Source organism: Pundamilia nyererei, unplaced genomic scaffold (assembly GCF_000239375.1).
Source record: "Pundamilia nyererei isolate P.nyererei 1_Seehausen unplaced genomic scaffold, PunNye1.0 scaffold00361, whole genome shotgun sequence".
Lineage (NCBI taxonomy): Eukaryota > Metazoa > Chordata > Actinopteri > Cichliformes > Cichlidae > Pundamilia > Pundamilia nyererei.
The window spans coordinates 120,902-132,268 of record NW_005187762.1 but is presented as its reverse complement, the minus strand read 5'-3'; the positions used below and the strand labels follow the sequence as shown (position 1 = coordinate 132,268).

The following is an 11,367-nucleotide window of genomic DNA, read 5'->3' as shown; positions in this document are numbered from 1 at the left end:
GTGCTGCCTGCTGTAACCCTAATTTCCTTCTGATTCTGATTTAATTGGCACACAATCTTCATCTTTTAGCTGCTCCTTTTGGGGTCACACAACCCATCAATACATCCATGAATCCTCTCTGTGGTCATCCTCTTTTCCTCCTGCCTGGCAGTTCCAGCTATCCACTATCTTCACTCTCCATCCTCTGCACATGTTCAAACCTTCTCAGCCTCGTCTCTCTGACTTTGTCTCCGGCCTGAGCTGTCCCTCTGAAAAATCGTAACATCTCCAGGTTGGCCTCCCCCACTTTGTCTCCAAGCCAAACATCACAGCAGGTCTCACCACCATCCTAAACCTTTCCATTCACTCTTGCTGCTATGATTCTGTCACAAATCACCCCTGAAACTCGTCTCCAGCCACACCACCTTGCCCGCACTCTCTTCTTCACCCATCTTGTGCACTGTTAGCTGCTTTGGATGGTTCTGTGCTCAATTTTCTTTTCTGACTTCCGCCTGCTCCCTTCTCTTACAACGTCATCTGCAAACATCATATTCTGCAGAGATTCCTGCCTGACCTCATCGTTTTGATATATAATCCGTTTCATTTGTCTGTTGTTAGGAATCTAAAGTTTGTGTGAAGGTAGGTACCAAAACAGCTCGAAGGGATTTAGTTTGGATGAAAATCGGGTCACGGTCACGGCAAATATGAAAATTAGTAACAACCTTTTATTACCCCACAGTTTTCTATTGATCAGTTCACAACAACATAGTAGGCTTTGGTGGACATGAGTACCCAGGTCGGCGAAACTTTTGACCTTGACCTTCATTGTAAAAACCTGAATCAAAGTTAACCTTGAAAAAAAAATCGATATCATATGAAAAGGGCATAACGAGAGCTGTACAAAACTATACAAAAACACCCCAGGGCATCACAATGATGCCATAATGTCACTGTATTGGATTAAAAAGATCATAGAACATCAAAGTTTAGTATAGCCCTTGCCCTTTGAGATTTGCGCTCTCTGAGTACGTTTGTGTTTGAGAATCTGCCACAACTAAAACACAGACTAAAGAGGGAATGGAAAACATTCCCCTCATAAAAGTCCAGCAGCCAGTCTCCTCCCTTCACATACAACATACAAAATAAATGCAATAAAGTAAAATAAGCATAACTTTTAATACAAAATTAGATAACAAAATTACATAACATAACAAAAATATAAATTTCAACAAAGCTATTGGTTTTGTTTTTTTAGTCTTTTGATATTTTGTTTTATTTTCCTAAACTACAAGAAACGATTTATTTAAACTATTATTTCTTCATTTTAATTAGATTTTTAATTACAATAATAAAATATTCCAGCTGATATGAATAAATAAATAAAGTATCTCTATCGTAAATATGGTAAAATAGTTCTCATTAAAGTTGAAACTGTAACGGTGTGGCTGATATTTAGCACATATTTTTAAGAGGCTTTAAGCCATCTTATTTTGAAAGGGCCGTGGCGGAAGTGTTGAGCTCAGGTTTTTTTTGGCGGATCTTTGGGAGCAAATGTCCACACGGTCTCTTTATTTACAGTGTTTAACGGAAAGAATAGCACGCAGCTGGCGTTTGGTTAAATTTTGCGACAGATAGGATTGTAATCTCGGTTTGTAATCTGTTATTTGGTCGTATTTTGGTGCGTTTATCCTTGTTTTAGCTAGCGCTGTTAGCCGATCGTTGGCCTGTCGCGCGTCGCGGTCAAAGGTAAGAGAACTGCGTAGCATTAGCTGCTAACCAGCGTTATCCTTGTTTAGTTTAGGAAACATGTGTGATGACATGCAGGACGCTGTTTTTGATGCTCTTTAAAGCAAAAAGCTCCTCATACGGAAACAGAGCTGTGGTTTGTGTAACATTAAAGAAGAAGGGGCGTTGTTCGATTTATCGGCGTGCCCCTTAAAGCACCGCTGACCCTGATGTTCCCGGTGATCAGTGAGTTAACTGTCTTAGTTTGTAGAAAATATTCAGGTTGGTGTCATGTGAGACCTGCAGGCATTTATCCAGTCTGAAAACCTACATTACAGATGGTTTGGATGAGTTATCGATTAATGCAGTGGATACTGGTTAACTTTATTTTTGATGGGAGTAGTTAGTGCATGATTATAATATTTATGATGGGAGCCCTACTGATGTTAACTTAAGCTTGTTTAGCTTATGCAGAGTAACGTTAAAAGATTCTTATTTTTATATAGCTGTGGCAGCAGTTAGACTTTTAATAACTTTGTCAAATCTATTTTGCTGAGCTAGTGTTTCCTGAGTTACACGATTTTAAAATAGTTTGGCTCATATTTGTATATTAGAAACAGAGTATACATACTATGGTGGAAAGTGTCAGGTGTCGGCCCACCTCTGTCCAGTTGTTCTACACCAGTGCGATGTTGTTGTAAGCGTATGTGTCCAATATTTTAATAACCACGTTTCTTTGAACTTTTTGAAATCATGCCTGCAGTGAAGTTTAAGCCCTGTTCAAGCTTTCTTGCAGAAACGAATGTTGAAAGGCTGAGTTTTGTCCTCTGCACCTGCTGCAGAGTTGACTGTAAAATTGGGTGTTGTCCCGGCACTCTTGATGTTGTAATAAAATGCTGTTCTTTCCTTTAAGGTTGACAAAATGTCAATACCACGGTCTCGATCACCACATTACAGGTAAATACGCTGCACTAACTGTGCTTTTATTATACAGCCATTCTAGCGTGTGACTGTAGTGTTTGGTTACTTGGGGAATATTTTATACCGTCTGGTGTTCCCATGGGGTCATTTTTAGGACCACTGCTGTTTAACTTGAGAGGCACAGTTATGTTTACCTGTCTCCACCCCTGTGTACGCACAAGACAAACTGATGCGATCACTGGTGCTGAAGATGAGAGTCTGGAAATTTCAGTTGCTGACCTTATTTTTCAAAATCGGCTCTAACTGTGCTGTTGTTCTGTTTTCTATCATCTAAAAGTATTGAAAAAGTTTGGAGCTTTCTGTTGCATAAGGTCGATGGAAATCTGGCCTGTACTTTTTTTTTCCCCACTTGACTGTGTGGAGATACAGAAATCATTTTACTGCTACAGTATATCCTTTATCATTAACATTGCATTAAACTGTTTATTGAAGCTACTGGCATCATATTAATGAAGGTGCGTTAACCCTGACATTAAAAAAAGTAGTCTCAAGCGTATTCTTAGAGGCAGATCTATGCTGATGTGTTGCAGTGTACATCTTCCCAGGCGTGTGCTCAATAAATCATCGTTTGACTGAATTCTTCTGGGCCAGTGTTGGTTTTGTTCCTTGCCTCAATATTTCAAATCGGGACAACTGTAATGCTCTGTTCACGGGAACATTGCAAAGTACCGTAACCAACTTTATCTGGCATAGTTTTTAGCAAAAAGAAATCTGACCATGTCACAGTTGCACTGAGGTCATTATTTTGGCTTCCAATTAGCCTTAAAGTTGGTTTTAAAATTTGAAAAGTTGATTTTAATGTCCTGTATGGTGTGAAACCTTAATATTTCTCAGACAGTTTTATATTTTATAGTTTAAATAGTTCTGACACGCTATCATCTGTTATTGGGTGTACTCCAACACAGCTCAACTCACAAGTGTTCAATTTCTACTAATTGTATTGATTTTAAGTTACTGTGCTTGTCATTTTTACTGGTATATTGTTTTTCATTACATCATTACATTTTTAGAAATGAATCAGATTTTTTAAAACTGGTAATTGCAGTCCTTATTGTTTTGAATATACAGTGGAACCCCGACTTATGAAATTAATTTGTTCCAGAGGGTCTTTCGTAAGTCAAAATTTCCATCGCCTTTTGAGTGAGGCGATGCTGGCTGAAGATGAAGTTCTTGGTGGAGGAGGAGGTGGCGGCGGAGGTTGAAGAAAGCATATGTATGCATACATACGTATGTGTACATGTACATAACATTATGGGATTTAATTTAAAAAAAATTTAATTTCTATTTCATCTATTTCGTTACGCGGGCATTTTGCCGTACCATGGGTCTTCGTAAGCCAGGGTTCCACTGTACTTATTTGCTTATTTTCTTACACTATCTTGCTAGTGTTCTAGATTGTACTTCCAAGTCAAGTTATGCTTCCCAAAAACTGATTTCAAATTATTTTCTAGATGCTGATGTATTAATTCCGGTGCTATCTGTTTCTAAAATGATATATATATATTTTTTTTCTATGTTCACTTTTTCAGGAGGTTGCCATTGGAGGAACCTGGCTTTGATCCACACAGACCAAGTGGAGATCTGGATGGGATTTCTATGGACAGAAGGGAACGCTTTCGGAAAGGTTCTGAAGAAATCAGGGAGAACTTCAGTGAAGACATGTATCCAGAAGGGCAGAGGAGAGCCCCTCCATTCACAGATGACCATCGATTTGAACGTCAGCCTTACAAAGATCGGGAGGAGTTTCACCACAGGAGGTTATCACCCCGCCATGATGTACGCTATGAAGAATGGAGGTTTCCCCCAGTGAGAGATGGAGGATTTGATGGAGATAAGAGAAGAGAAGGCTTTAGAGAGGAATTCCAGAATTTTGAACACAGGAGTCGGTCGCCGCCGAAGTTCACGAGGGAAAGGTTGCCACCGACACCGAGGTCTAATTCAGACCAGAGGGATTCGGGGATGGGCTGGAAGAGAGAGGAGCAGGTCAGGGATCGGTGGAGGTTCACAGACCTCAGTCCCAGTTTGAGGTCTGACGACCAAAGAGTTGGAGGAGATGGGGAAAGAGGGAGGAGATTCACTCAAGGTCCTAATAGAGGCAGACAAAGGGAAAACCCACATCATGAGAGGGGCCTCCCTTTTAAAAGACAACGAAGAGAAATGGATGACGTCAATCATCCTGGGTAAATTTTAAGCAAAATGCTTTGCAGCACTATTGGGAAATGAAGAACGTAGAAGATTCCTATCTTCTAATTTTCTGTAGCGCAAATTTCCTCACTGTTCATCTTCATGCCTTAATTTCACTAATGCACTACTCTAGTGTTAAATATTGCATGGCTTATAGTTTCTTACCTTCTTTCTGAGAAATGTAAAGTTCTTTTTGTCTTATTTTGACCTCTTTTCATTATTTGTGTTATCAGTGATAATACATTAATGATTACATATTGATTCATTTAGGTTTGATTATTTCCAGTCTGAATTTAAAAGTGAAGATGTTGAACCGCCTCCTCTTATGCCACCACAGGTCCAGGAATGAGAAGGACTTTGGGGAAAAGGGTTACTCAATGGAAGGAAGCAGACATGAGTTTGGTGAAGACACTCGGGGAAACCTCCCCCACGGAGACGGTCGGTACTCGGGGCCACTTGTCATTGAACACGATCATGGCATCCGAGACAATAGAAAGCTGCCACGATGGGAAAGGTTTGATGACCACAGGGATCTCAAGCCTGAGTTTGATCGACAGAGGAAGCCCCGTCCAGGGGGCTCCTCTGAGGAGCTTTTTAGGAAGACGGGAACCAGGTTGGATGATCAGGAAGATCCACGAGAACACCGTTATCAAGGTAATTCGGGGGAATCAAACTATTATGAAACTAGGAGAAGCCCTGTGCTTCAGGACAGGTCAAATGCAGCAAGATATGGTGTTCAAGGTGGCCCCATGAATCACAGGGGGAGAGGTGCCACTCAACCAGCAAGAAGGAGGTACAACCCAAATCAAAGCGGACGGCCAGGACAACCAAGAAATCACCCACGCTTACAGCAGGCCTCCCAGGGATACCAAGATCTTCCTCGCGAAGAGCAGAGACAAGGGTTCCACCCCGTTAGGGAAGATTATGACGACGACACTGAAGATGAGCCCAACTGGGCAGAAAAAGACAAACTTCAACAGTGGGACCAGGAAAGGCCTAGAAGTCTGGAACGGCCCCCAGGGAGGGATTTGGACCCTAAAATGCCCCATTTGAGGCAGCAGGGATGGAGCAATCAGAAAGCCAACAATATGACGGTTTTAACAGAGGAAACGCTAACCATCAAGGTGGACATGAGTCGGCCAATAAACCAGAACAGGTAGAGTATTTTCTTTATCTTATCAAGGGTGAGGGGTGAAAGTTCACACTTTCTTTTTCTTGTTTTTTTGAGGAGGAAAAAAACCTATGAAGCTGCCACATGGAGTTTGAAGACTGGCATTGAAAAAAGCACAAATAATTGCACGTCATCTGATATTAAAATTGATTTCGGATGAAATTGATTTGAATACTGGCAGATTCAGAACCAGTACTGGAAATGTGTTCCCTTATGGGGAATTAAAGGGACCTACCCAATCATATGTGCCGTTACCTCATACGGCTGGGATGCTTCATAGAAGTTTCTCCAAGGAGTCCATGTTCATTTAAAGTGGAAGTCACTCTCATGAATACTTGTGGACTGCAGGACACCTCAAGGAAAACAAAAGGAACTTCCAACTCCATGATGTTAGTCCCGAACCGAATATGGCCTTTATTTTAGGAAGCATGGTGCTGATGCGGAGTCTTCATTTGTGCTTTTCAGAATTCACCTGGAAGAAAATTTGCAACAAACTTGTTTCATTGAATTCAAGTTCCAGTCGCACAAATAAAGGAGTCAATTTTGCACTTGATTTATTTTTTTTTAATGCGTTGAGTTAAATTGTGTAGATGAATCCAAAGGACCTGTTATTTGGTAATGAAGATGACTGAATCCTAATTTATCCCTTTTGAGGATGGAAAGGTGCAATTTCTACCTCCAACTCTGGATGATGTTTGATTTGAAACTGCTTTAAGAGGCATATTTACCTTACATCTACAACATTGTTGGTTTTTACTGATTGATGGACTTTGAAAGCTGAATGTGGGATACAAGACACAGTACTGACAGGATTCGATCAGCAGATGCAACTCTTGTGGGCGCTGGCAATCACACATGTTTTTCAGGAGGATCTCAGACCGTCTGAGTCTAAAGAAGAGTTTGCTACTGAAACCTACATTGAACCATGTTTTCTAAAATCAAAAAAAGAGTGATGTGCACCCTCCAAACACCACCTCTCACTCCGTCATCACTTGGTAATATGGTGTCTTCGGTGTGCTGATAACATAAAGAGAGTTTTTGCTTCTGCTTTCTTTTGGAGCTGCTTGGAAATGAAAAATGATCCTCAGTGAATTTAGGATTTGCCTCGTATGTGCATTTAAGGACACAGTCAGTGACATCTGGAGTAATGCTGTTGCTACTGGAAGAGGAAATATCTATTCTTTCTCTTGTTTTGAAAGGGAAGTTGAGCAAAGCTGGCAGTAACTGATGGTACTACTAAAAATAAACATGGAAACTCTGATATGCACTGTGATAAACCACACACCTTGTTGTCTAAATGCCAGAGAGGAAGTTCACTACAGCAAGCAAAAGAAGAAGATGATGATCTGAAGGCTCTGCCATGGAGAAAATGTTGGGAAGCCATGAAATGAGACATTTTGCAGGAAGATGAGAAGACTTGGCAGGCATTGTTGGGCCACATACCAGAGATGACATTTAGAAATCAATGAGGAACCTGTGTGCACCAATCAGTTATGGGAAGAAGGAGAGACAGTGAATGGAGTCCTGCTCAGAAAGCGCATGCCGTGAGTGAGTTTTGGCCATTTCATGTTTGTGCGTATACAATCTTATTGGAAAGCGTGCCGAGGTTCCAGATGCAAGGAATCGTCCAAGTAAAGGCAGGCACAAGCAAGTCCGTGTTTTGTGCAGCGAGCCACTGGAGTCTGATGGATCATGAAAAGAGTTCAACTTCACGGCCTAAACATTAGTTACAGGCTTTTTGAGGAGGAGACTAATGACGTGAATATCATCAACCAGCTAAAATAAAGGATTCATCATCATCATCATCATCATCACAGAAGATAACTGGGGAAAATGCACCCTCATTAACGCTTTGAAAAGATGGCGACGAAGCTATAAACCTGAATAAATTAGGAGCTGGAGCATTTCAAAGCAGCAAACATAAAAGGATGATTTATTCTGAAGAAAACTGAAGTGAAATTGTCCTTAGTTTAAGAAGAGAAAATAAATCCAGGAACATAATCTTCAGTGGTGACAGCAGAGAATTATAGGCCTTGTCAATGGTTTCAGAAGAAGACACCAGTAATCACTATTGTTGAAAGGAAAAATGGACTCTATATACAGAAAGATCACTAATCTGGATAACTGGAAACCTTCAATCACATCTGTTACCAAGAGGTTAATCAGCATCGTCCTTCGACAGTGCTTTGAAAAGGAAGCTTCTAAAAGAAGTAATCGTCAGGAGGAGGATACGAATTTAAAGATTGTGTACAATCGGACATTTCTGTGTCGTTCCTCTTGAACCGTGACAGGACTGGAGAATCCAGCAGACAAGTGGATCAGATATCTGAACTAAGAGTCGAAGATTTCATACGAGAAAAGAAGTGTGAACTTTCGCCCCAAGCTTTAACTCACCTGCCAGTTATATAAAAATAAATAAAAAATAAAAAAAGCGTATATTGGGCTTCTCTGGCTTCTCCTTTAAGCCTTTTTAAATATCCATTAAAATGAATAAAATTGGTGTGATTCTCTGTGCGCTTAAGGGTGAAAACCTTCCTTTTTATTCAACCAAATAAGACTCTAGTTACTGTAAGCATTGTGATTTGTGGGACTCGTTAAAGGTAAGTTTACTGGGTAAGGTAACGACTTTTTTTACTTAAGTGTGATTGGTACAGAAAGGAGTGTACATTTAAGATCCATCTTTTAAAAAACACTGCATTAAGTAAGGATGTAAACACAGTGTAGAAACTAAATATTAAAATGGCATTAAAGCTAATTTTCAGTGACTTAAGCCATGCTAAACAAACGCCGATTCCTGGCCACAAGGATCATTTATCATGTGTTTATTCATTGTGTTGGTATCAATCTCCCTCTTTTCTTCCTCGTCCTGCAGCCCGCTGTGTTATTCCTCAGACAGGCAGCTCTCTTTAGATCTGGTCAATGTTGGTCGCCAGCGTCTGGACTTCCTGCCCATGCTGGAGCACTCCGGCACATATCAGGAGACCGCCATGCACACTGGGACGTTTGCCCAGGAGATTATCACACTCGTGCACCTTGTCAAAGGTTAGTACTGCATGTTGCACACAGGGCCTGCAGATATTTTCTGACAAAACAACAAAAACTAGGTCCAACAATGAGCGGCACAGTGTTTGTGGCAATAGATTTTGGTAGGTGAGGTTATTGCACTCCTTGTCTTCCTCCTAAAACTAGTTGGAGGCTACACAGCTTAGGCACCCACAGGTGGTCTTTGCGTTGCTCTGCAGCATCAGCCAGGTTAGGCTACCAGTACATGAAACAGCTCTCCATGTGGTTCAGGGTCTGGTTAAAGTAAACCGCCCAGCTCACGTCAGATCTCCGGAGCCGAACCAGTCTGACTCTGGGATGAAATGCGGCTCTACTGGGAGCTTACTTTGTCTTCTTAGACATTAGCAGGACTTGCTGGTTAGCAGCAACTAAACTTTCAAAATAAGAGTAACGGGATTCTGTTGTTCTTTAGGACAGAGTAAAATTACAAAAAAAAGGATAAAAAAAGAATAAAATCTAAATAAAAGGCACCGAGCAGCATTGATGTGCGTGTAATCATATAGAAGAAAGGTGAGCTAAGAAGTGCAAATAGTCATACAATTGGTGTGTTTTAAGTGTGTGTGGTCTGCATTTACAGAGCAGTATTTCAGAGGGGATGGGATCACCCTGAATCAGCGCTTCTCAGCTCCACAAGAAGGCAGCTTTTCTGAAGAAGAGATGGAGGAGCTGACGTCGGACGAGGGATTCGAGTCAAACCAGTAGGTGGACAGGCATAAAGTTTGTTTACCTGCCGAAGTAAAGTGATGGTGAAAGCAGTACATAAATTATAAGAAATATCTTCTTTTTTTTGTTTTTACAGACGCCCTAAAACTGACTCTAAAATCTTTTCTCTTGGCTTTCTCCTTCTTGTCTGCAGAGGTTTCAGTTTGGATATGAACTCGCTGCTCAGTGACGACAAGCCTCTGTTCTTCTCGAGACCAACACAGGTAAAAAAAAGAAAAGAGAAATAAAGAAATGCACTCGATACTAGAGACTATTGGGAGCTCTGGTTATGACTGATTCATTAATCCTTTTGGTAAATTGACCTCAGGGCGTGAGGCTGCAGCCCGTGCGAGGTCCGGGTGACCTGAGGCACGACCTGGAAAGGAGGCGACAGGAGAAACTGGAAGGGGTTAAAGTTACAATAGCTGGGAGCACTATGTCACAGCGCCCCCTGGGTGCATGCAGGTGGGTTTTAACCCAAGTCTTCTTATCAATCACTTGACAATGTTTCTGTAGATGCTGTTTTTGGCAGAATATGTTCATGTGCAATCGTCAGAAGGGCAATCTTTCTTAGATTAGGTGCAAGGAGGTAGTCCTTGTTACGTGGACCCTCCAGAGCACAAAGAGGACTCTGGTCACGAGCGTAGCAAGGAGTGAGATCATTACTGGAGAGCTGACTGGACATCATGATGTTAGTTGTTGGTTTTTGTCCTCTAGTCACATGATGGATGGCATGCGCATGTACTTTTTAGGTTGATTAAACATCTGTGCAGCAGGTCAAAGTACAGTCTGCTTATGGGGAAACATCCCTGCACCCCAAATTATGGCAAAAAACCAAAAATAAACGTGAAGTCAGTAAACAGTCCTTTGAGCTCCACGAATCAATAACTCATAAGATAATGTTGTAAAACCTTGGTCCAAGCTCCACCAGTAGCTCTGATTTCACGCTGCAGCCCACTGCACTGAGTTTCTGTTGTTTACACATTTTTATTAGCATTATTTATTAGCCTGTAGGAGCATAAAAATGGTCCTTTTTTAACAAAGAGTCAAATGGATTTGTTTAGCTTGGAGCTGAATGTCTTTTGGAGTCACTCGAAGAACTCTTCAAAATAAAATGACCTCAGTTTGTCACAAACAGCATGAGACAAAGAAAACATGTGAAGAAGTCAAACAGGAAGTGAGCTCCCAGTGAGCCAGGCTTTATTTATTACCGTATTTTCACGACCATAAGGCGCACTTAAAAGTCTTAGATTTTCTTCAAAAAGTGCGGCGCGCCCTATAGCGCGGTGCGCCCTATGTGTTGTAAGGAGGACGTAGTAGAGAACACCATGAGAACGTTAAAGGGTGAAGTGTGGGCGTTGATCGTATATACCGGGACAATCGCACATACCCATATAAAAGAACAGGTATGTGCATTATGTGGAACATCGTTGTTTTAACAACCCTGAAAATGGCAAAGAGACACGCTTATGAAGCACAGTTTAAACTGAAGGCCATCAGCTACGCGGAGGAACATGGAAATCGAGCAGCGGCGAGAGAATTTAAGATTAACGAATCGATGG

General features: G+C 41.3%; 1 protein-coding gene across 3 annotated transcripts in view; it reads left to right on the top strand.

Moving 5' to 3' along the window:
• The first annotated feature begins 1,485 nt into the window (after positions 1-1,485).
• zgc:112982 (BCLAF1 and THRAP3 family member 3) overlaps positions 1,486-11,367 on the top strand; it is a 14,343-nt gene continuing 4,461 nt past the window's right edge. Inside the window, exons 1-8 of one of the 3 annotated variants that reach the window (XM_005752444.1) lie at positions 1,486-1,725; positions 2,618-2,661; positions 4,215-4,865; positions 5,207-6,025; positions 8,913-9,082; positions 9,681-9,801; positions 9,960-10,029; positions 10,134-10,270. In XM_005752444.1, the coding sequence (XP_005752501.1) occupies positions 2,627-2,661; positions 4,215-4,865; positions 5,207-6,025; positions 8,913-9,082; positions 9,681-9,801; positions 9,960-10,029; positions 10,134-10,270 (2,003 nt within the window). In that variant the 5' untranslated portion in view covers positions 1,486-1,725; positions 2,618-2,626. The other 2 variants (XM_005752445.1, XM_005752446.1) reach the window with 2 other exon arrangements.